Source organism: Gossypium hirsutum, chromosome D10 (assembly GCF_007990345.1).
Source record: "Gossypium hirsutum isolate 1008001.06 chromosome D10, Gossypium_hirsutum_v2.1, whole genome shotgun sequence".
NCBI lineage: Eukaryota > Viridiplantae > Streptophyta > Magnoliopsida > Malvales > Malvaceae > Gossypium > Gossypium hirsutum.
In genome coordinates this window covers 8,300,071-8,326,741 of record NC_053446.1, presented here as the reverse complement: position 1 = coordinate 8,326,741, position 26,671 = coordinate 8,300,071, and the positions used below count along the sequence as shown (strand labels likewise).

The window sequence follows — 26,671 nt, the reverse complement described above, 5'->3', positions numbered from 1 at the left end:
ATATAATAACAATAATAATACAAAGATAATAGCATAATAATGAGGAATATAAAAAAAACTGAATCAATTAATAAAATAACAAAATAAGGATTGATTCGAATTAAAAACAGAACTTTGGGGCAAATCTGCAAATAAAATAAAAGGAGGATCTTCCTGAATGCGTGCACAGCATGGAGGGACCAGAATGAGAATTATCCCTTTTCCCCAAAACGATGTCGTTCTAGGATGGACCGAATTGAAATCACAATAAAATAACAGGGTAAAAATAAAAAATTTAGAAATACCTAATTAGAAAACATTAAAAAGCGGAAGAGCTAAAGGTGCAATTAGCCCTTCGAACGAAAACACGCGGATCCTAGGCGGTTCAGGTCGGACTCGGGTCGGCCCTTGGGTTTTATGCTGAGCGACGCCGTTTTGGCTACTGAAGCCAAGGCCCAAAACGACGCCGTTTTTATGCTTTAAAAATATTGAAAAATCAACAAGGAAAAAAAACATTTTATCCCATATTTTTTCAAAAAACTGAGTCTCCCTAACTCTCTCTCAACCCCCATTCCTCATATCCGGCCGGCGGCCTTCTTAGGCCTCCGTCGCGCCACCTCGTAGCCGGCTGTTGGCACCGGAAATGAAGGCCATCTAACCCCCTTTGTGGTGTCCTTGAGAGCCAGGCTCTCTCAACGCGCAAGGAGTGAAACAAAAGGGAGGCTCTCGGCCCCTTGGACCCGATTCGGGCGACGGAGGAGAGACCCTCCGACGGTGTAACCACGGCCACTTCCGGTGAGTCCCCCTTCCCTTTTTTTATTTTCTATTTACTATACAAAAGAAAAAAGAAAAAAAAATGAAATGTGAATCTAATATATAAAAAAAATCACCTTGAATCTGTTCTTTGCTTTTATTTCTTTCTACTAATGTTTTTTTTTTACAAAAATCCCCCCTTTGAAATATAAATAAAAATCGGCCTTTATAGCCGATTCCCCCCTTCTATTTTGCTATCGTCTCCCTTTTTGTTGCGCGTTTTCTTCTCATTGCAGGTGGAGCAGACGCGGATGGGACGTGATGAACGGCGGCCAACAAAGGTCAGAAGGCTGGTGTACGACGCAAGCGATGGTGACAGGCCTTAGGGAGCGGCGCATCAAGGGTTAGGGCGGATTATGGTTTTCTAAAAGCTTTAGGTTATTAGACCATCGGGCCGTGGGTTATTGGGCTGAGGTTTGGGTCATTAGGTTGGGTTTGTTGGGCCGCGAGTTAAATTGAGCTTTGTACAGTGACCATTGCCAATAATTAAAATTCCCAATTTTAATCCTTTCTTCATTTTCTACTCTATATTTTAGATTTAGATTTCTTTCTTTTCTTCTTTTATTATTTTCACTCCATGAAACCAAAGCTTTTATAAATTAGATCCAGCTGATTGCGGACCAAACTTCAATATTAACTAAATTATGGTAAAAATATAGTTATTAAAAGTTTATGTAAATTTTTTTTAAAAAAATTGGTTTGATTAATTTAAATTTATTCATTTTATTGATGGTGGACAATATTATAATAAATGTTAAATTATAATGAATTAATAGTGGTTGTATCTTATTTTTGTTCTATTTTTATCGAAGAGTCAAATTGTGTAGTTTGATTCTCTATGAAGAAAAGCTCCCCAAGTCACTTCATGAGACACCAGTTGGCAGTTGGCACGAAATTCTGCTTAATTTATGCAAATGTCTTGTCTACGTAGTTTTTAATTTGTTATTTACTAAATTAATTAAATAATAATATTTTAATTGCACAAAAAAGCATTAAAAATTTAAATAAATAAAAGAGTTGTCAATGAACAGCAATAATTTAAAGATTATAAATAAAGGCAACTACTCAAGAGAGTTGTCAATTACTTGCCAAGTGCCCCATCAAGATTTCCCTTTGGTACTAAAAAGGACGGAAAGAAATAACATCAACAAATTTTTACTCTATTAATGATTTTAATGTATATTAGAAATTCACTTACATTGAAATAAAATAAAATTCAGTTTACATGTTTCTTTATTTTTATATGATTAATATTTTAATCACTATTAAAATTTATTATGATAAAATTTTTCGAGAATTATTCTTAATAGATTTAGCAGCACCTTTATCTGTACTTTTAAACTATCATGTGGTTAAAAAAATACATGATTTCTTAGCCATATGATAATTGGAATATACATAATTTTTTTGGGGATGGTTGAGTTTTTTATGAGTCGATTTCATGGGTAAATCAATTGGGTATGATATATTTTGTCTAAATTATCAACAACTTAATCACAAATTGTAACATTATCATGATTTGAATAAAGTTTTGGGTAAACTACATATAGTCACCCGACTATCAAAAAATTTCTCATTTTAGGCACCAAAAATAAAAAATTTACAATTTAGACACTCACTTACATAGTTTGTTCATTTTGGTTGCCCCTGTTAAAAACTCTAACAAAAATCTGACATGGTATTTTTTGACACATGGACCAATCATTAGATACCACGTGACATAATTTACCACGTCATAAGTGTTGCATACTACTTTAAAGGGCTAAAATATAATTTATCCAATACTTATTATTAACCAAAATAAAAATAATTAAAAACCCAGAAACTCATCTTTAAATCTGATCAAAGGAGTCGAGCCAACAACTGTCGGAATCGAAGTTGAAATCAGATTTGAGTCATGGTCTAGATAGCTTATGGGATTGTCTAGTTGATTTTTGGGTGGGTTTAATTAGTTATATTAATTTACGGCTCTTGGTTGGTTTATAGATGTAGAAAAAGATGAGAATTTTAAGGAAGTGTAATGGCCCAAATTCAAGGTTATCGGAATAGTGGTTTCGTAACCACAAATCCGATTTAAAGATAAATTTATTTTAATATTTTTGCATGAATATTGGTATGATAGGAAAATCGTATGAAAATATCAATAGAAAAATTTTACCAATTTAGTGGTTAGTTAGAAAAAGAAATTATTGAAAAAATTGAGTAAAAATAAGGTATCGAGACTTCAATCTCGTAAAACCGAGTCAAAAATATTTTTATAAATATTTATGAAGTGTTAGTAATATGGTATTAAAATTTCATTAGAAAATTTTAATGTTTGGGTAGTCAATTAAGTGAAAAGGACTAAATTGAAAAAGGTATAAAAGTTACTAGAAGGGTTAAATAGCTCAATTGTTAAATGAAGAGGGACAAAAATTGAAAATAACCCCAAAAGGAGATATTTTGGGCGGCATAGGCCGAGAAAAATCAGGAGAATTGAAGAATTAAGGGTAAAATTGGAATATTGCAAAATTTGCTTTAAAAGTTAGGACTAAAGTGGAATTATCTAGATTCCTCTTTATTTTTCTGCATTCCCATTAGCCAAAAACGTCCTAAGGGTTTCTTCAAGCTGGTTTTTCATAATTTTTGCACCAAGTGAGTTAATCCTTACCTTTTTACTGTAATTTTTATGTTTCTAAGACTTTACAACTAGGTCCTATTACTAAATTCATTAGCTTTTGATTTTATGAATGAATTTGAAAGTTTCTATGAATATGTGCTAGAATTTTATGATGAAATAGGATGAAATTTAAGCTTTAATTTGTTTATGAGATGATTTTATTAGGTAATTTCAATAGAAAATTGATTTGTAGGACCTAATTGTGAAAAAGTTTGGGATTAAAGTCTAGTACTAAAATTCTGATTTCCAAAGGTTATAAAGTAGTTTAAAGTGATGGAAAAATGTGTTAATTGAGAAAAATCAGGTCAATTGAGAGGTTAATTGAGCAAGGGTGAAATTATCATTTATTGAAAGCTTAGGGAAAAATGGTAATTAACCTTATGCACTAAAACAGTTTGGACAGTTGCAGTAGGTTAACTTTGAAAAATCACAAAAAATTGTATAGATCGAATTAGAGTATGAATAAAATATGAAATTAAATCTTATTGAGTCTAGTTTCTCATAGAAGAAACGGTGTAATCAATGGAATTGTAAATCATGAGATATAATAGGTTTTGTGAGACAAGGTCAGAATGAATTTGGGTTCCCCTGTTCTGACTTTGGAAAATAATTAAAAATTGTAAAAAAATGATTATGAGTTGTAATTTATATGGTTAGAATTATTAATGAGTCAATTTTCAGAAGAAACAAATTGAAACATCATCCGAATTCTGTACAATGAGATAATTAATTTTTAGTGAAGAGAGGTTGGAACTGTCGAACAGTGAAACAGGGGAAACTTTAAAGAATAAACTGTACTTATTGGCTAAACCAAAAATTATGAAAATTTTATGGTAATAAGATATGTGAGTCTAGTTTTAGGGAAAATTAGCGGATCTTAATTTGAAGTTCTGTAGCTCAAGATATAAATAATTTAGAGACTGTGACTCAGTGAGACAGCTTTAAATGCACTGTAAATAATAATGGGAATATAGAGAATGTTACATATGAACATGAAAAATATTAGATTAATGATTAAATTTATTTATTTAGATCCGGAAAAATCAAATACGAAGCAAGATCCAGGAAAAGAAAAAGTTCGGGATTAGTAGATTTTTGGTTACGAACAAGTGTCGAGGTAAGTTCGTGTAACTTGAATTATATTCTTAAATGCTTGAAATGTTTGTTATTGATGTGAAAATGAGTTGAATGTTTATTGTATGATAATTGATGAAGTATTGATATTCTTGATGAAAAGAGAAAATAAATCCCGGTTGAATGGAAGGAAAATTCGATGGATCTCTAAAAAGGAATTGACGGTAAAAAGGATCTAGCCCGGACGGGTGATCCTATCCTGATATAGCCCTCCCGAAGAATATGTGGAAAATGGATTTAGCCCGGACGGGTAATCCGAATTAGGGTCTGAATTTAGCCTGGAGTGGTAATTCAGATCCAAGCTCATTAGAGTAATTGTCGTTGCAGGGGATTTAGCCTGGACTGGTAATCCCGACAATACTCTATGAGTTTATATTACAGGGGATTTAGCCTGGATTGGTAATCCCGCTGTAAGGGTGAGGTTCGCGGGAGTGTGCTTTCTGAAATGGAAATGTGCGCACATGAATATGAATTGACGGACCCGGATTTGTACACTAAAGTGTACCTCTGAAAATCCATCGAAATTCTGAGAAATTCAACGAGATAAATATGAAAAATAAAATAATAAGGGAATGAAAAATATGAAATTGATGAGCTCATCAATCATTTGTCTTTGTAATGAATTTATATGATGTTTACTTAACTAATGCAAAAGTTGAGTTTGTGTGTGATAAGGATATGTTTATGTGAATTGGATGTGTGCTTGTGTTATTAAATGATAGGTGTATAATATGGTAAGTATAATTCTTGTTGCATGAACTTACTAAGCACAATGTGCTTACCCCGTTCTCTTTTTCCCTATTTTGTAGTGCTCGGGAGCTCGAAGGTTGGAGATTAGTCGGAGCTTTATCACACTATCAACCCATATCTTTTGGTATTTGAAAATGACTTATTTTGAAAGAATGGCATGTATAGACTAAATACCAATATTACATAGAAATGAATGTTGCTAGAGTAAGTATAACTTTGAGATTTTGCGAAAAATTTCTTATGGCTTCGATTTAATATCAGTTTAGTCCCGACGCATGTTTTGGGCTTCGGAGGCCCATCCAAGGGACGTCATGACATGATTCGATAAATGAATAGTAATTAAACTCGTAATAACAGAAAAATTAATTCAGTAAAATCTTGTATTGTCTCGTATCCTATTCCGGCGACGGAAACGGGTAGAGGGTATTACAGGAAGAATCAGCTCAGTTGAGATTATAACTAAATGAGCTCGGCATCCTACTTTGGCCTATAAATTCCATTACAACTATGGTTTTTAATATTAGAAAATAACCTTGATCTCAACCATCCCGACCTTGTATTATTAAATAAAATTAAATAAAGAGTTAAAATGATTTTTTATAAATTTGAATGGTCAAATAAGTCATTATGCCTATCTATAATAAAAAGATACGAATTCTCCTAATTATTTTTTAATTAACAATTATATATTATTAACCTAAGTTATATGTTATTAACAATTAATTTTCATAATTAAATTAAAGATATTCTTTTATCTAATTAAATATATTACTATCCTTTTTATTTTCTGATAATCAAAGAAATGAATGGATACTCATATGTTTTATTGCTTTTTTTTATTTTATGATATCCATACTATTATATATAAAAAGAACGTCTTAAGCCTTTCCTTAAAAGATATTTGTTTATTTATTTTTTACATAAAAAAATTATGGTTAAATTTTAGTTTTAATCTTTCTACATTTTTATGATGGTATAAGAATGATTAAATTTTAATTCCTATATTTATTTATTTATCATTATTTTTTTCTTTTCTTTTGGTATGAAAAAATAATGGTTAACTTTCAATTCCAATCCCTCTACATTTTTAGGATTATATTAAAATGGTTTAATTTCAATTTTGATTCCTATATTTTGCTCAAATCCGAGATTTAATCTCTATACTTTAATTTTGACATAATTTGGTGCCTCAACTTTTATAGTGTCATTATTTAGCCTAAATATTTTATTTTGATTAAAACTTTGAGGTGAATTTTTAAGAATTGTTAACACCGTTAAAATTCTCTATTAAATTCAAGTCCATTATAATGCTATTTTTTGTTACATGGATACCAATGGAGTGTTTTTTATTTATTTCAAAATGTCACACTAGAAAATTTAACATAGAGATTTAACGGTGTTAACAAATAGACTTAAATTTTAAAATTTGAAAAGTAGATGGATTAAATTCTAAATATATGAAGAGCACAAGAACTTGAAGTATATTGTAGGCTTAAAAATTTAATATAAAATAAACAAATAACTCAACACGAAACATGAGAATAACCATACTAAAATGATTAATGAGAAGGTAATAATTACCAAAATAAAGAAAACTGAAATTAGAACCGGTGTATGCATTCTATGCTGGTTAGAATTATAGACAACTATCGATGGTTATCGTTTTCTTAAAATTACATTAAAAACTTAATACTTTCATTTTAATAGAAATCATTAATAATAGGATTCATATATGCAAGACTAATTCCTTCATGTATCCACCAAATAGCCATTGTTCATCTAAATTATTCTTATATCTTCTTCCTCAAAGCATAATCATTCCTTATATTATTCTTGAATCAAGACCACGTGGACGTGAGAATGATTCTCTCAATCATGATTGCAGGACTATGTTGACGAGCTTCCCATGCAGTGAGCTCTTGTACCTTTTTCGGGAGGGCGATTGATGTGTTGACACTTTAGCTAGAATTGATAGCAATGTAGATCCTAACATTTGGTCTAATGCTTGGAATGGTGATGATTTTTCTCTACTATATTTTGATATCTCTAACTTTATGTGATCTTTTGTACTACTTCACTTGGTCGGTTCACCTTTGTATCACATTTCTTTTAATTAAATTTCATCTTTCCATTTTTTATGATTAAAAAATTCTTATAATAATATATAGACATAATAATAAATTTAGCTTTCAACGTTATATCTTTTATCAATTTGACTTTTTATTCTTTTTTTGAGGAAAATTTGACTCACGGTCTTCCGAAAAGAGTTAAATTTGACCATCAACATTTTTAAAAAAAATCATAGTATTATTTTTAACGAAAATACTGATTAAAACGTTAATTTTTTTATTGATTTTTGATTTTTTTATAAATTTTAAAAGACTTGTTGAGGCATTAAGACAAATAGTGTCATGTCACATGAATGTTTTTTAGTTAGAATTTTTATTAAAAAATGATTTAAATCTTTTTGAAAGGTTAATGATTAAATTTAACTTAAAAAAGTAATGGTCAAATTGACAAAAAAATGTAAACGTTGAAGACTAAATTTATCATTGTGGTGAATAAGACTAAATTTATTATTAAGGTTAATATATAAACATAAATTTAGAGAAACTTTCAAATTAACTGGAACACCCTTTATTATTTATTTTTCATTTTAATATTATAATATTACATATTTATAGTTTATTCATAAACTTAAATTACATATATATAAGTTTTTAGTACAAGTATAAAATTATATATTCACATAGTTATGATTTATATATTAATATATTTGAAATATACAAAGAAGATGCATAGAATATTATCATAGGTAAAACAGTAAATTTCGAAAATGAACGAAGTAGAATGAAGCAATTTATCACAATTGTTGTGCTGCATCATGCACGTTCATCCTTTTCAAAAAGAATAAAAATAAAAGGAGATTTATACCAAATTCATTCCTCAATTTGGTTGTAAGATATTTTTGAATGAGATTAATTATTGTAGTGATGAAATTACTCGATTTTGAAATATGTATTTAAATTCAAATATAATTATAATTGTGATGTGAGAATAAAAAATGACAGTTAAAGATAATAAATTATGTAAGTAAAATAAACACTTGAAAATTATATTTCATATTAAATGATAAAAGAAGATGGTATATTTTATTTATGTTAAATGATGGTTTTATTAATAAAAAATAAAATTTATTAATTAAATTTGAATTTATTTTTCATTATTCAGATATTTACTTATTTATGGCATATAAATAACAATAATAAATATATTAAAAAAGAAGTGAAGAACAGAGACATGCAAGTGAAATCCAACCTAATTCCCTCCTTATTTTCCCAACTTTTATATTCCGTCGTACTACTGTGATGAAATTCAAAGGGACCCTTAAAATAGAAGGTAGAGAGTAGAGACCCCTGGCTCTTATCCCCCGCCCTCGGGAAAAGGAAGAAAAAAGCGTTCACAGTATTTGAATAAAGGCAAACCGGTCGGCCGCTAACTTTTCAAAAATCCAAGTAAAAGTAATTTTGCAGACACGATGACTGAGTGCCTCAACCCAATCTTAAATAATAATAGAACTTAAAAAAGTCAAATGAGAACAAATGAAAATAAGCGTCAGGCCGTTCAGCTATTCCAAGGTTTCCCAATGGTCTTTTTATGTTGTAAGAAACCATGACCACTTTTTCTAGAAAATTTAGCTCACTTTATTCCCTCCCTATAAAAGGGACTTTCTCTTCCCTGCCTGTTTTTCACTTCCCATTTTCTATTCTTTCTTCTCTTTCTTGACACTAAACTTCATTTCTGCATATTCCTCCATGACCATGGAGCTGATCCCGAATCTCCCTAATGATGTTGCCCGTGAGTGTTTGATCCGAGTCAAGTATGATCAATTCGCCACGCTTTTGTCAACTTGCAATGGGTGGAAGACCGAGATCGAGCGACCCGAGTTCTTTCAGCTCAGGAAGGCTACTTCCCATGGTCAAAAGCTGCTTGTCATGGCTCAATCTCGCCCTCACTCGGATATCAAACAACCTGCTCATAAAGGCCGCTCTGTTAAAACTGCTTTCGGTCTATCTGTTTTGGAGCTGGATACGGGTATTTGGGTTGACTTGCCACTGCTTCCTCATCACTTCCCTTATGGGATTCCTTATTTTTGCCACCTTGTTGCTGTCGGCTATGATCTTCTGCTCATCGGTGGTTTAGATCCGGTGACTTGGGACGCCTCCCCTTCGGTCTTTGTTTTCAATTTCTTGACGACCAAGTGGCGCCGAGGGGCTGATATGCCCGGCGCACGCAGGTCTATGTTCGGATGCGCTTCCGGTCATGGTCCGATGGTGTATGTTGCCGGCGGTCATGACGAAGAGAAGAATGCTTTGAAATCTGCATTGGCATATGACGTGGTGAGGGATGAATGGACTCCGTTACCCGACATGTCAAGAGAACGGGACGAGGTTAAGGGCGTTTTCAGCCGCGGCAAGTTCCACGCCGTCGGCGGCTACTGCACCGAAACGCAAGGCCGATTCGAGAGAAGCGCCGAGGCGTTCGACGTTGAGACATGGCGGTGGGATCACGTGCGGGAAGACTTCTTGGAAGCCAGCACGTGTCCGAGCACTTGCACACCTGGAGATGACATGGATATGTATATGATTTACGAAGGTAACGTGGTGGCATCAAAAGACGCCAAATGGCGAGTGATTGCGAAGCTACCAGGTGACGTGGGCAAGATGTCCTACATGACGAGGTGGCAAGACAAGTTGATGGTGATCGGTTCTTCAAGATTGGATGAGCCCCACAATGCTTACGTGTTGAATTTGGAGAAATCTGAATGGACCAAATTGTCGATCCCTCAAAATTACTCTGGTCATGTTCATACAGGATGTTACTTAGAGATGTGAAGCATTGATATTTTACAAGTGTACAACTGTGTTTCATTCTTTTTCCCAATCCTATTTGGAAATAGGTTGGTATATTGCACATACAAATAAATTTGGCACACACATATTCCATAAAAGATTTTCAAGCTACAATTTAGAGGATAAAGATGGTTAGAATATGCATACTCTTGCTATGATATGTTGTGAGCTTTGTAAATTTAAAGATGATCTGTCCTTTAATTAGAAAATTATACCTTAAAAAGGAAATGATGGCCTTGACTTTATGTCAAATCTTTCATCCATCTTTTTATAATTAAAACATAAATGATTAAACAGTCTTAAAATGTTACAACAATGGCTATATATACTATTATGGATGGTAACCTAATGTTTTAATCATATTATCATATTATAGAAAATATAATTTTATTCTTCAATTTTATCCTTTCAATTTAATTACCTAAAATAATACGAAAAAGAATCATAAATTATTCTCCTTCCAATTTTACTCTACAATTTCCAATAAAGAAAAACATTCCAACTATTACATTCAACTAACTACATTTAGAAAACAAATCTTTATAATCATTTAATGATAATTTCAAATAAATTAATAAAATATTACCTGAATTACTGGTATAGATTAAAATATTAATAATAAATAATTACATAGGAAATTTTCAGATATTTGTATTCTTAACATATATTACGATATTTGAATTGTTTACTCTGACCAATTTTTTAATTCCTAGTTTGAGTTCTCCTCTTACTTATGCCTCCATATTTTGATTGCTAATATTTTTTTAAAATTACTTTACAAATATTTCTTATGAAATAATTATAAATTACTAATCTATATTAAGCTAATGACTGAGATATAATAATTTTTTTTATCAAAATCTAGAACTACCATAACCCCTCCTCAACCTTTAAATAGAAATATAAGCGCGTTCACACCCACATCCTCCTATATTGGTAACAATACCGATACCAACCGAGTTACGACTCAGTTGACTAGATATAATGAACTTAAGTATCCTTAATAGATACAATTATTATCACTATTTTATAAATAACACAAGTAATATAAAAAAATTAATTGGGTAGTAATTTACAATAATGCATATATGATTTTCTATATTTATTAAATATTTCTAATTAAAAAAATGAAAATAATTATAATCTTTTACAAAAATTATGCTTAATTAATTAATGAATAGTTTGTACCATATATGCACAATAATTAAAATAATAATAATATAAGTAAATCATAGGGCAAAATACTAAAAAAAGCCACATTTTTTTTAAATTTACCAAAATGGGCCTGATATTTTATTATTTATTGGAATGAGTCATTTTCCCCTAAATCATGTCCACGTCACCGTGAAGTCAGGGACGTGTCAACAAATCGCGGCCACGTCAACCCGCTTTGCTGACGTGGCAACAAAGCGCGTCCACGAAAGCGCGATTTGTGTGCACGTTAGCAAAGCGCGCTGACGTGGCCGCATTTTTTTGCCACGTAGCGCTCCCCTAGGGACGCGATCTTCCCGTTTTTCCCGTGTTAGGTTTTTGAATTTTAGGGTTTAGGGTTTTTAGGATTTTTAGGGTTTTAGAGAAAAAGTAAATAAATAACGGATTAGAGTTTAGAGTTTCCTAATTAAATTAATTATAATTTATTAAAAATTGGATTACATTTCGTGTTTATGGGTTTTTCAAATAAAATCAAAGCACGATGCTTTATCAGAAGGATTTCTGAAGTCGCGCCCATGTGTACGCGCTTTTGCTACAGTAGGTCCTGGAAAAATAATTTCTAGTTGACGTTTTTGAGTAAATAGTATAAAAAACGCTTCAAGCAGGATGCTTTATGAGAAGAATTTGTGAAATCGCGCCCTCGTGGACGCGCTTTTGCTACAATAGGTCCTGGAAGAAATAATTTCGAGTTGACGTTTCTGAGCAAATAGTTTAAAAAAATGCTACAAGCAGGATGTTATTTGAGAAGAATTTGTGAAATCGCGCCTTCGTGGACGCGCTTTTGCTACAGTAGCATGTTTGGGCTGAGGCTATAAATGAGGCAGAAAATGTTCTTAGAATGCATAAGTCACAGCAGAAACAATTTAGAGAGGCTAAGAAGGTTAGATTTTCAAATATGAGTGAACGTATTAGTGCTATTATTTACTATGATGGTGAGGTTTGCCACATCGACAATGGTGTTGTTTTTTTGTCCGAGAATACGGTGCGATTGGTTTTTAACCAGAACATAGATTTGACAGAACTTCGTAAAAGAATTAGGCGTAAAATTTTCGGAACGACGCCAATGAAAGTTCTGTCTATTACGTATTGATTTTATTCTTCTATTGATCCGGTGACATATGACTCGTTTGACATAAAAGGTACTCGTAGCTTGGAGGCAATGGTGCAGACTCATCTTGCTAGTGTAGCACCTTATATTGAGTTATATGTACAATGTACATTGCCAAATAATGTACTTGCGACCGGTGTTTGAGATGTATACACGACCCTTGGCCGACACTCGGTTAGCGAGTTACAAAACACGGAACAGCCCATGTTTGGTAGCGGTGTCGAATGTACATCCCCTGTAAGACACTCTGTCGGTGGATGGGACATGTACGTCGATGGCTCGATGTTTGATGCTGAAAATACGTACTGGGGAACGACATCAAGTTCTAGTTGTTGGCAATCTACATCCAATTGGGGACGTTATGAAATGCCCAGAAGAAGGGATGATGTACTCCCTACGATGTCAACCGGTAAGGGGACCTCGTACGCTGCAGATGATTGTGAGTTAGAAGATGACTCCGATGTGGATCTACCTCGAGAGCCCGGGCTCGATGGTGCAAAAGTTGGCTTATTTTCTGAACCGGACCTATTCCAACAGAACCTGAAGATGCTGAAAGGAGTTCAGATGAAGAAGAAAATTCACGATTCAGAGCATACTCACCTCCAGCCCACATGCATAATGTCAATCTGTCTGCAGATGATGCGTTAGAGTTTCTAGATCTACCACACCAATTGCGTGATCGTACAAGTTCGGGGCTAGATTCAGGTGAATTTGAAGTTGGTAATCAATTTACCAACAAGGATAGTTTTATTGGTGCTTTGAGACAACATAGCATCAAAAACGGCATTAACTACCAGGTCGTTAAATCCAAATCTGATAAGTTTGAGGCGAAGTGTGCGGTGCAAGACGGCACATGTTCATGAAAAATCTACGCCTCATTAAGGAAAAGTACAAGGTTGTGGGAGATTAAGGGCCAGTTCTTTATTGCTTTTGAGAAGTGCTTTTGAGAAGTGCTTTTGAAAAGTACTTTTCAGAAGTGCTTTTGAGAAGTGCTTTTCAGAAATTTGAGTGTTTGGCATTATTGTCAAAATGTGCTTTTAAAGAATAAAATGTCCATTTTAGACATGAGATTATAAAGTAACAAATATGTATTTAAATAATGTTCAAATTAGTTAATATTATGATATTTTAGCAAAAATATAAAAAAAATAATTTATTATAACTTATTGTTAATATTTTAATATATAATATTAATTTTAAATATTTCTAAGTAATTAATATTAATTATTTAGAAAATTTAATTAGAATATATAAACTATATTTAAATATTTAAATATAAAAATTAAATATTTGTAATTAGATATTGACAAGATTGTATTATTATAAAAATTATTTTTTATTTTTAGTTAATGCTTTTAACACATTTGTATTATTTTATTTTAAAATATATTTGAATATATAACTCATATTATATACTAACATAACATAGAAAACATAAACCTAACGAATTAAAATATTACATATATTTGGATTAAAATTTTAAAAAGGGATACTATTTATATACCAAATATAAATACTAAAAATTTGTCAATAGCATTTACAATTTAAAGTGAATTCATTAAACTAGATGCTATATTTGATAAGCATATGAAAATGATTTGGTTGTATTCAATAAATGATTTGGTTAATACAATACTTATATTTGATAAGCATATGAAAATGATTTGGTTAATACAATACTTATATTTGATAAGTATATGAAAATGAAAGTCGAGACTGTCTGATGAAGAATGCAAAGAAGAATATTTCATGGAAAGAAGATTGTTAGGATGAATTCTTCAATTCCAATCATTTAAATAACGGGTCTCAGGAACCAAGCAATATGCCAAATTATTGGACAGTCCACATCATTAACATTGCATACTGTTTTAATATGAACAAGAATGGAACTAAAGTGTCTACCGAGGAGTAACATACTTCTATTTTTGTAAATAAAGTACAGAAAGTGTATAAATATATGGTTGAATAATACACATCCATAAAAGATCATTGCCAATAAGCCACTAACAAAGTAGCCTCATAAACAAAGAAATAGTTCTTAGGTTTTGCCTAAATTTCATGATAATGACATAAAACTACATCAAAGATCAGAGTCGAACTTTGTTCATAAGAACATAAAATAAATCATTGGCAAAAAACAATTTTGCAGCATGTCATGTCATATGTGTTGAGCATCCAAAGGAAATGCAAAGTTCTAAATCAAAAAAATAAAATAGATACCAATTAGTGGGTATAAATAGACCTATTAGAGAGTCAACATATACTACCCCTTTCTTTTATGGTGATCATCATATTATATATTTTTAGCATATAATTGTGTTGTGTTCCAAGTTCTCAAATCTAATATAACAATTTCCTAGTCCATTTCATTTTGCTCATACAGTTTTAAAATTGAAAGAACATTCTATTATAACAATGTCCAGCTTATAACATAAAGAGAGTACCAAATTCTGAGCATCAGAGTGTGCCTGCTGCAACTCTACCTTAACAGGCTCAGCTGCTTGCAGTTCTGTTTCCATCTTAGCTATTTTATCCATAAGGCTCCTCATTTGTTGTTTTCTTTCAGATGTTACAGCTCCTATCTGAGCATGCAAGATCTGCAACTCATGCTGTGCAACAACAAGTTCCTATCTCAATGTCCCATTAGTAGCAGCAGTTCTCTGGTTTTTTGTACCAAGTCTCTGCATTTCCACATGCTGTGCAGCAAGCTTTTGTTCCATGATTTCTGGAGGTGGCAACATTTAGATAAGCAAAATTAGACAGTGAAATTAAAATTAGAGTCATGAACTATTCAAATTTCCATTTTGGAAAGCCAGTATTTCACAACTGTATCATTAAGGAGCTATCGCCAGTCCATTAAGAAGACTCAGTAGCAACACTACCTTAACAAAAGCTGTTTTCCAAACTAATTTCAAAATCCCTGTCTACATCAATTTACTGGGTGCAAATAATTCTCATATAGTTTATTATGTTCTTCATTAAAAGCAGTTAATGTACAAATTTATCTTGATTTTCATTTAACATCACAATCTGTTTCTGGTTCCTATGTTCTTACTCTTGAGAGGTATGAATTTTTCCTTCCATTTTTCTTTTCTGTATCAATTTATTTTTCAACCACTTAGCATCATTTAGTTATGGCATGCATTCAATTGTTTTTGTTAACTGTTCAAGCATATTGTTCAGCATTTGCAAGATAGATAGTGTATTAGAGTTGAGGAGTGGTAATAATTTCATCAGCAATAAACAAAGCCAAAAAAAGAAAATAAAAATTTTGGTTTAGACTAAAAAAGCATTTACTAGACACAATATAATTGAAATACCTCCCAAAAATAGAAGAGAGAGAGAGAGAGAAAGAGAGAGAGAGAGAGAGAGAGAGAGAGAGAGAGAGATCATCTCTAAGAAAAGGCTAAAAACATTATGAGTGCCCAATAATAAGGCCTAGGACCGAGGAAAATAAGCATCAAGATTGCTAACAGTTTCCTTAGTTCAAGTGCAAAACTCCAAAATGGAAAGGATCAAACACAACAATAAGGCAAAATGAACATGTATCCTAAGAAAAGATGAGATACTGGTTAGGGGAAATGTAGCATTAAGAATCGTGATAGTTATTGCTAATTAAGGCTAATATTAAAATTTGTAGATTGTAAATACCATATATCCCAAATTTGGTGAAGAAATACGAAGAGCTAAAGTAAAATGTCCCATCTAAAATCTTTTCTTTTAAAACAGGAAAAAAAAGAAGGTATCGGAAAACAGATGCCAAAAAATGATTACCTTTAAACCAATAAGCTAATAAACAATAAATTGAGGCATTACAGTTGCTTAAAATGAATCATGAGAGTGACTATGCACGAAAAAACACCAAGGTAATAACATTAGCTTAAAAACCCAACAAAGTTCGAACTTGAACAGTTCTAATGAAGCCAAATCAAATTTGAAAACAATTTATAAACATGAACAATCTCTATATCCTTTGTTTTTCTTTTATCGGTTCTTCACCACATAGTAAATAGGCTCACTCTTATATAAGAATCAAACAAACAATTTACACCACAGTTCCAAATCTCAATCAAATAGAGACTAAAGGAAGAATTAACTAAAAGAAACCACAAAACCAATATGAAGAGACTTTTTAACAGATGAAAGTGGAAGAGCAGCAAAGCAAACCCAAAATATAGGTTTGATCAGAGAATACAATACGAAATTAATGAAAGAACCAGAAAATCTAATCAAATGGAAAGTAATAGGAGGAGTAAAAAAAAAGAGACCTTTCGGCAGTGGCGAGATTGGTGGGCACATCGTCAGTGCAAGCGAATTGCAATGCTGAAACAACTACTTGCCTGTTTCCTTTCTCCATTTCTTTTATCTCGATTCTCAATCCTCAAACCACAGCCGCCGAGTAGAGTAAAGCAAAGCAGTAATCCATAATTTTCCCTAAAAATTCTAATCGAAAGCAGTAAACCAAAATTTTGAAAGTGAAAATGTGAAAAAAAATGGGTATAGAGCTCCTCTAAAAAACCAGAGAAAAGAAACATTTTTGGGGGAGAAGGCAGGTTAAAATGGGAAATTATCAGCCAAACGGACATTTGGCCGAACAAAAGTTAAAATTTTTAACTTCTCCATCAGCCGAAAAGCACTTCTCAGATGGTGAAAAAATTTTGAAACGATGGCTGTTCTTCCTTTTTAAGAGAAAAGCACTTTTTTTTGCAAAAGCCCGTTTAAAAAGCAGAGGAGAACGGGGCCTAAAAAGTACAAAGGTCCACATACATTGCTGCAGGTACAGTATTGACGATTTCTGAATAATACTGTTATTATGCAATGTTGCATTATTTAATGTACTCTATTTTATAGGTGTTTCACAAGATCATCCCAAGTTGGATTCAGCTATGTTAGCTAGCTTGATACTGCCCACGGTGAAAGCAGATCCCAGGACTTCAGTGCCGGTGTTAATTGCCAATATCCGTAGCCAAATGGGGTACATGCCCTCTTACCGCAAGGCTTGGATAGCTAAGCCAAAGGCGTTGGAGAAGATGCATAGTGGGTGGGACGCCTCATATAATGAAATATGGCAGTGGTGTCAAGTGCTAGAGAGATACGTCTCAGGTGCCATCACAGACCTTGAAACGGAACATGCGTACTGCAACGGTCGATTGCTACGTGGATGCCAAGTGTTCAAACGCCTGTTTTGGACCTTTAAGCAATGCCGAGACGTATTTCCATACTACAAGCCATTGGTACAAATTGACAGTACCTTTATGTTTGGTTGGTATACTCATCGGCTATTGCTTGCAATGGCACAGGATGGAGGAGAGAGAATTCTTCTAATTGCATTTGCAATAACACCGAGGGAGTCGTCTGATGACTAGGATTTCTTTCTTTTTAGGTTAAGGAGGCATGTGTGCCCCCAACTTGATATCTGTGTTATTTCAGATCAGGGTGCCGGTATACTAGCTGCATTTGATCGACAAGGAAGCTTATGGCAGCGCACACACCATTGATATTACCTAAGATACGTTGCTTTCAACTACTACAGGCAATATCCATCTAAGAGCGAACGACGTCAAGTGACCAACATGGGTATTTAGCTCTATCTGTGTTCTTTCGTTTGTCAATTTGAATTAGTTGTAAATGAAGAAGTGGTATATAATATTCGCTATGAACTTATATTGGTAGGGTATGAAATAAATAAAAATTGTTTCTACGAGATGTTGGCAAATTTACGTTTAATTAACGGAGAAGGCGCGGACTACCTTTGCAACATACGTTTCGAATAGTGGGCACAAGCATACGACGACGGCCTACGATATGGTCATATGACCTTAAACCTGGCTGAATGCATAAATTCTGTTTTAAAAGGAATGCGCCATCTACCGATAGCATCGGTTGTGCGAGAGACATATTTTCATTTGGCGGCGTTATTTCCAAAGCGAGTAGCAAGTTATGTAGACCAGATGCAAGGAGGCCATGTATGGTGCAGTAAGGTAGTTCAAGAAATTAACGAGGCCAATGCGCGGGCGAACACCATGCACACAGTATGTCACGATCGAGACAACTTATAGTTTCGCGTGATAGAGTTTGACAGATCGCACCAAGGTATTGTTGGCGGGCAATATCATGTACACTTGCGAAATAGGACTTGCAACTGTGGGATGTTTGATGCACTTCGTTATCCATGCGTTCATGTTATTGCAACTGGTCAGAATCTTCGTCTGGACCCGATGAGCAATGTGGACGAAGTGTACAAATTAGAAAACATGTACAATGTCTGTAAACACGTTTTCCTACCGGTCCCAGATGAACGTAAGTGGCTGCTCGTATCTCTTGCTCCTTTTAAGCTGTTACCGGATAGAGAATTGCGTCGCAAACTAAAGGGTCGACCTTGCTCGACTAGAATACGTAACAATATGGATATCCGAAAAACAGCCAGTCAACAGAAGTTGTGGGGATGGTGTAGGAATCCAGGCCATACAAGTCGATCATGCCCTAATCGCAATAGTTGAATGTAATTGTAAACAAATTATATTTTTTCAATTATTAATTGATAATTGTATTAATTTTTAGTAAAATTATCAAATTATTAATTGTTAGTACCAGTCAAAAATTTTTTTCAATTATAACGTTATGTGAATGTTTAGGGTTTAGGATTTTTAATTTAAGGGTTAGGGTTTTTAAGTTTAGGGTTAGTGTTAGAGTTTTTAAGTTAAGGGTTTAGGGTTTGTCAATAAAACTATGCATTTAATGATAAATTATAAATTTATAAATTTTTAATAAATTAGTTTATGTTTTTAAGTAATAACTCAAAAAAATTTCTATTTTATTACATCAAATAATGTCAAAATATTCAAAATATTTGTATAAATAAATTAAAATACAAATCAATCTTTGTGCCCACCGAATTCAGTGCCACATGGCGGCCGTCGATGGTTACGCGCTGGATTCCTCCTTTGTTCACTTCTGGCGGCGGTTGTGGTTTCTTCGGCGGGGATTCTGGTTCTTCCGATAGAGCATCTGGTTGTCGGAGTTGGGACGATGAGCCACCATGATAGAATAGTGAATGTGGAGGTGTTTGCATCACCAACGGCGACGGTGTTTGAAACCCATACGGTGGTGAAGATTGGTAAAAGGAAGAGCTCCACGTATCTAATACATATAAACAAGTCCGAGTACCATAGAACCACAACAAGTGCTAAGTGTAACAACTCGATGATTGCATTTACTTTTTTCTATCTTATAGCATCATCCTAAAGCAAGATTAATTGGGGAAACATCTCCATTCTTAAATCCTAATATCAATTCCAATCCCGGGCTTGTATTAAAATGCATTGCGGGGTACAAACAAGTGCATTTTGTTCAAGTAATTATCTAATCACAATGCACAAATTCTCAATGAATATCAATGACTTAAACCAAATAAAAGGTCCCAAACTTGGTCTATTATGTTCATTAACATCATAAAAAAATCATCAATTACATCCTAATAACAATTTCAATTCCAAAATTGACTAAAGAAGCTTTGCAGGATATGAAAACACAAGTGCATTTCCATTCAAGTAACTTGTTGTGTTGTAATCACAAAGTTCAAATGAAAACCATAACTTGAACCCATAAAAAATTCAACTTAGTCTATTGTATTCATTAACATCAACATAAAAACATCAATTACTTCCTAATAACAATTCCAACCCCAAAGTTCAATTAAAAAGCATTGCAGGATACACAAATGCAAATGCATTTCCATTCAACTAATAATAGTGTTTTAATCACAAAGCTCCAAATGAAAACCATGACTTAAACCTATTATAGATTACAAACTTAGTCCATATGCTCACCATATGCTCACTAACATGAACATTAAAAAAACAATTCTAAAATAAATAACAGGTAAGTTCCTCCTTAAAATGCAAAGATTAAATAGTCACTTATATCCAATTTATAAAACATTGTGACATAGCAAAGGTAAAGAGCAACCTATAACCAAGAAAATAAAGCTGAACCAGCGTAACAGGAAATGGAGCTGAACCGGTCCATTGGCTCCAACCTGCCATAGGATTCGAAAAAGGAAACATATAAGGGTTAGGATACATAAAAGGGCTAGGAAACGCACTTGGCATCATCTGAAAAGGCTGTGTCGTGGGTATCATCGGTTGAACTACTGGGTCAGGTGACTGTGTCGGTACCCTCGTTGGGCCTGGTGATTAAATGGCCGCTGATGATGGGCCGGGTGAATGTCTGGGCCTCATTGAGGGGCCAGCGCCGTCGTCTTTTTGTCTTGGATTTAAAGGCCCGCGTCTTTCCCTTTGGACACGTAATTGTCGCTGCCTCTCCTCTGCCGACAGTAAATACGGCTTGCCATGGATCCTAAACCATGGCATGTAGTCCAGTAGGTACGCTAACTCCGGAACGATGATTGGTTCTATAGTAGGTATATACTCATACCGATCTTCCCACATTTCGATGTAGTGGGACCAGAATCTCGGCCAATCCGTATGCAGTTGCCGTAAGTCGATTTTGTGGTGATCATCAAACACCTCAGGTGCCACGGGAATCGGTTGTCTACATTCAAATTGCCGTAACACTCTGTCTGACAGGTGCATCTCCACGGTCGCATAGCTGATCAACGCGACTTTTGCATGCCAAGCGTTTGGATTTTGTAAGAACTCATCCGAAATTATTTCCCGAATTACCGGATCCTCGTATGGTGTCCATTGAAACTATATGAACATGATAGAAATATTAGTTATATACACAATACACAATACTAAATACCAATCGACTAGCGAATGATGGAAATATCAATTTTATTTAATACTTACATGTGCTTCCGACTGTTGGTCAGCGCGCTTTGCTGACGTGCACACAAATTGCGCTTTCTTGGACGCGCTTTGTTGCCACGTTAGCAAAGCGCGCTGACATGGCCACAATTTGCTAACACGTTCCCTGACTTCTCGGTGACGTGGACGCGATTTAGGGGAAATGACCCATTTCGGTAAATAATAAAATACCAGGCCTATTTTGGTAAATTTAAAAAAAATGGCTTTTTTGATATTTTACCCTAAATCATATTCGCACAATAATAAAAAAATAATATAACTACATCAACCCGATTATTTCCCCGAAAAGAAATATACATACTTCAACATGTTTTTAAATCTTATAACAAAAAAAATATATATTTAAAAATAACCCAATTATTTACCCTAAATAGTGTTTCATTGAGATTTAAATCTCTCACACTAAAAAAATCATGACTTTCTAATTTTTTTAAAAAACAATTCATCTTTATTCATAAAAACAACGTCAGGAATTTCAATATTTTCAAGTAAAAGCTATAAAATAAAAAAACGATTGAATTTATTTAAAAATTATATTGATGTTATGAATTTTTGGACCATTTTAGCAATAAAGGCCCAGTTCCAATTTTATTTATAGAAATGGGACACTTTTTTCATTATTTATTGGAATGGACCGAGTACACCAAAACGCGTCCACGTAGGAGCGTTTTAGGGGGAAATTCCAGCAAAACGCGACCTTAAGGGAGCGATTTTGCCATGTCAGTATAAAATAGGATGACGTGGACGCGCTTTGCTGACGTGGCAAAATCGCTCCATCAGGGACGCATTTTAGCCCGTGTTTTTGACTCCCAGCGGTCATTTAAAATTTTGACCGTTGGGGGGTCCAACGATAAAAAAATAATATAAAAACCCCATTTCCTATTTTTTCACACAAACATTTCTTCCAAAATTCTCAAAAAAGCTCTCAAATTTCTCCCTAAATTTCTCAAAGCTCTCTTTAATTAATTATTTCCTTTAAATTTTTTCTTCTAAATTAGTATCATTTTTTTTACAATTTCAAAAATATTTGATCGTGTTAGCAATGACATAAGAATTAATTCGTCTCGATCATAAACATATCTCGGTCAAAAAAATGAAAATGGTAAGGGTTAATTTCAATTTTTAAATATTATTTAATATTTTTTTTCATTTATGCAATTTTAATTAATTTTTATTTTATAATTTTTATAACAGCCAGTAGATCGGGTGTTACAATGTTATATTCGTAATATGTCTGATCCTCCATCACCGTTGATAAAAAATTACTTGAGGGAAGCGGGTTTTTGGCATGTGGTCAATATAGGCCGGGGGTGCAAGTTGGACTCGAAACTAATCAGTGCGTTCATAGAGAGGTGGAGACCCGAGACGCACAAATTCCATCTTCCATGCGAAGAATGTATCATCACTTTGGAGGATGTGCAGTTACAATTGGATTGTCGGTGGTTGGGTCCGTACTCACCGGGCCCGTTCAATCAGCTGATTAGGGAGCCATATGCTACGATCTTTTGGGTGCAATTTTGAATAATATTTACGGAGGTCGGATCGAAATGAGATGGTTATGAGACACATTCCAGGAGCTGAGGAATGATTCGACTGAACTAGAAAGATACGATATGCTCGGGCACACATTCTTCAGATATTGGAGGTTATCTGATTCGGACTTGTCATAAAACCTCGTACATCAAAGGTGACTACTAAAACTTGTTGATTTTAGAGTAGCTGACGAACTTAATTGGAGGTCTGTCGTGTTGGCAACATTGTACTGGGAGATGTGCGAGGTGATGAAACCAAATAAAGCTAAAATCGGAGGTTGCTTATCACATTACAATTATGGGCTCAATTTTGCTTTCCATTTTTACGTTCTCGGAACCATCCATATACATTCTCACTCATAACGAGGTAAAATTTGTATTAGATTTTACAATTATTACATAGATTTAAAATATGATTTTATGCTAAAAATTTATTTAATTAGTTGGAACCATTCGACGAGTTATGTTGGAATACCTATCGCTCTTGAAGATATACAGTTTGCATTAAACCAACGATCGGAAGCGCATGTAAGTATTAAATAAGAAATATATACATAACATAGTTGTTTCATATTTAGTATTCAGTATTATGTATATAACTAATATTTTTATCACATTCATACAGTTTTTATGGACACCATATGAGGATCCGACAATTCAGGCAGTAATTCTGGATGAATTCTTTCAAAATCCTAACATTTCGCATGTTAAGGTCCCATTGGTCAACTATGCTACTATCGAGATGCACCAGACGGATAGAGTGTTGTGGCAATTTAGATTTTGACAACCGATTTTCGTGACACCTAAGGTGCTCGATGATGAGCATAAAATCGACTTACGACAATTGAATTGATTCTCTCACTGCCATCTTGTACCACATCTAGCAATTTTCGATGGGTATATCTACCATACATAAAGGTACCGTTAATTTGTACTAATCGCTTATAGTACACAAATACGTCCCAACATTGTTTAAAGTTCTAAAATAGACACTTGACATCCACGGAACAAGCAGTCATTGTAGTACGCAGGGCCCATTTCAAGGTCTATTATGCAACCTGGGATGTACCTCTCCAGCACCTGACACCACTGCCACACATCATTATATGAAGCGTCCCACCCACTATGTACATTTTCCAACGCCTTCTGCTTAGCTATCCATGCCTTTCGGTAAGAGGGCGTGTACCTCAATTGGCTACGAATATTGGCAATTAAGACCGACACAGAAGTCCTAAGATCCACCTTCACCAACGGTAGTATTAAGCTAGCTATTATATTTGAATCCATCTTGGGAGGATCTTGTGAAACACCTGTCAACGAAATACGTTAAATAATGCAATATTAAGTAATAACAATATTATTCAAAAACCCTAAACACCAGTGATACTGTACCGGTAACACAGGTATGTGGACCTTTGTACTTTTTTTTATCTCCCACAAGCCTGTATTTTTCCTAACTGAAGCCATGATTTTCCATGAACATGTACCATTTTACACTGCACACTTGGCCTCGAGGTTCTCAGATTTAGATTTAACCACGTGGTAATTAACCCCGTTCATGATGCTATGTTGTTTCAATGCACCAAGAAAACTATCCTTACTAGAAAAATCCTTACCAACTTCCAATTCACCCAAATCCAATGATGAACTTGTACAGTCATGCCTTTTGTGTGGTAGATCTAGAAACTCTAATGCATCATATGCCGATAAATTGATATTATACAAGTGGGTTGGAGGCGAGTACGCCCTGAATTGCCAATCTTCTTCTTCTTCATATGTACCCCATTCACCATCTTCAAGTTCAGTTGGAATAGGCCCGGGTTCAAAAAATAATGCAACTTCTACACTATCGAGGCTGAGCTTTCAAAGTGGATCCACACCTGACTCATCATCCAACCTATTATCATTTACAACGTACGAGGTCCCCTCGTTGGTGGATGTCGTAAGGAGTATATCATCCCTTCTTGTGGACGTTTCGTAATGTCCCCAATCAGATGCAGATTGCCAACCACTAGAAGCTTATGTCATTTCCCAGTACGTATTTCCAGCATCGAATATTGACCCACCGAGGTACATGTCTCATCCACTAACCGAGTGTCGTATAGGAGTTGTGTATTCCATACTGCCATCAAGCACGGACGCTTTCGTGTTTTACCTCCCACTAACGGAGTATCGGTTTGGGGTCATGTATTCCACTCGAACAGCAGTAGATGTTGAAGTCGCAAATGCTTCATTTATCGATGAAAATTGTACAGATAACTCAAAGATAGAGTGATCCACTAGCGAGATAAGTTTGCACCATTGCCTTTAAGCTACAACCACCTTTGATATCAAATGAGTCATATGTCACGAGATCAACCGAAGCAAAAAATCGATACTTAATAAATGAAACTCTGATTGGCATTGTTCCGAAGATTTTGGGCCTAAGTCTTTTACGATGTTCTGTCAAATCTATGTTCTAGTTAAAAACCAGTCATGTTGTGTTCTCCGATGTCGATGTCACGGTGTCACGAACCTTACCATCATAGTAAATAACAACACTAATACGTTCACTCATCTTCAATTTCTATTCTGTTTAGCCTCTCTAATTTTTCTTGCTATAACTTATGCAACATGGGAATGAAATTTGGTTGATTTATAGCCTAAGACCAAGCAGGAACTACTGTAGAAAAAGAGCATCCACGTGGGAGATTTTTTCAGTAATTTCATTGACAGTGTATCCTGCTTGAAGCGTTTTTGACACTATTTTTTAGAACCATTTTCTCAAAATTATTTTTTCAGGAACTACTTTAGAAAAAGAGTGTCAACATGGGAGCTTTTTTCAAAAATTTTGCTGACAATGCATCCTGCATGAAACGTTTTTGACATTATTGCATGCTGCTTGAAGCGTTTTTGACATTATCTTTTTAGGACCATCTTCTCAAAATTAATTTTTCTGAAACTACTGTAGAAAAGAAACAAAATCCTTCTTGTCAATATAATTTTTTCTAAACCCTTAACCTAAACCCTTTTACAAAAACCTTAAAAGCTAAATACATAAATTATTTTTTAAACTAAACCCTAATTTAATTAATTTTCTTAAAAACTCTAAACCCTAATTTAATTAATTTATTTAAAACCCTTAAAACCTAATTTAATTAATTTTTTTGAAAAACTCTAAACCATGATTTATTTTTTAAAATTCTTAAACATTAAATAAATAAACCGTAAATTATTTTAAAAAAACAATAACACTACAACCTTAAAACCCTAAACCCACAAACCCTAGGCATTAAACATGCAAATAGCCCTAACACTATAAAAACATGGGCTAAAGCGTGTCCCTGAAGGAGCGATTTTACCACGCCAGTGCGTTTTGTGCTGACATGGCAAAATCGCTCCCTTAGGGACGCGTTTTGCTAGAATTTTCCCCTAAAATACTCCTATCTAGACGCGTTTTGGTGTTTTCGACCCATTCCGGTAAATAATGAAAAACGAGGCTCATTTTTTAAATAAAGTTGAAAATGGGCTTTTATTGGTAAAATTGTCAATTTTTTGCCAACTTAAAACGAGAGATTTAAGTTTAATCGCTGTGGTGTAATTACCTATTTTAAAAAAAGTTTTGACAGTTAAAAATAAAAAGCAAAATGTTACTGATGGAAGAAAAAAAGGGGAAAAAGTAATATTATCGAAACCATTTTTTTTGTGAAAAGGGTCGACTTTGATTTTGAAAACGAAAACGAACACGAGAGTCGCCACCA

The 26,671-nt window shown here is 33.8% G+C and overlaps 1 protein-coding gene and 1 long non-coding RNA gene across 2 annotated transcripts; one reads left to right on the top strand and one right to left on the bottom strand.

Annotated features, from left to right (window-relative positions):
- The first annotated feature begins 8,624 nt into the window (after positions 1–8,624).
- On the top strand, positions 8,625–10,346 carry LOC107915882 (F-box/kelch-repeat protein At1g80440). Its single transcript, XM_016845076.2, has one exon. The coding sequence runs from the start codon at positions 9,151–9,153 to the stop codon at positions 10,228–10,230; it is 1,080 nt and encodes a 359-aa protein (XP_016700565.1). The 5' UTR covers positions 8,625–9,150; the 3' UTR covers positions 10,231–10,346.
- A 4,471-nt stretch (positions 10,347–14,817) lies between these two features.
- On the bottom strand, positions 14,818–17,372 carry LOC107914730 (uncharacterized). The gene is made up of 2 exons (XR_001688988.2): positions 16,837–17,372; positions 14,818–15,293 (listed from the first exon to the last, which is right to left on the bottom strand). It is a non-coding gene; the product is annotated as an uncharacterized lncRNA (long non-coding RNA).
- Between the last annotated feature and the right edge of the window lie 9,299 nt (positions 17,373–26,671).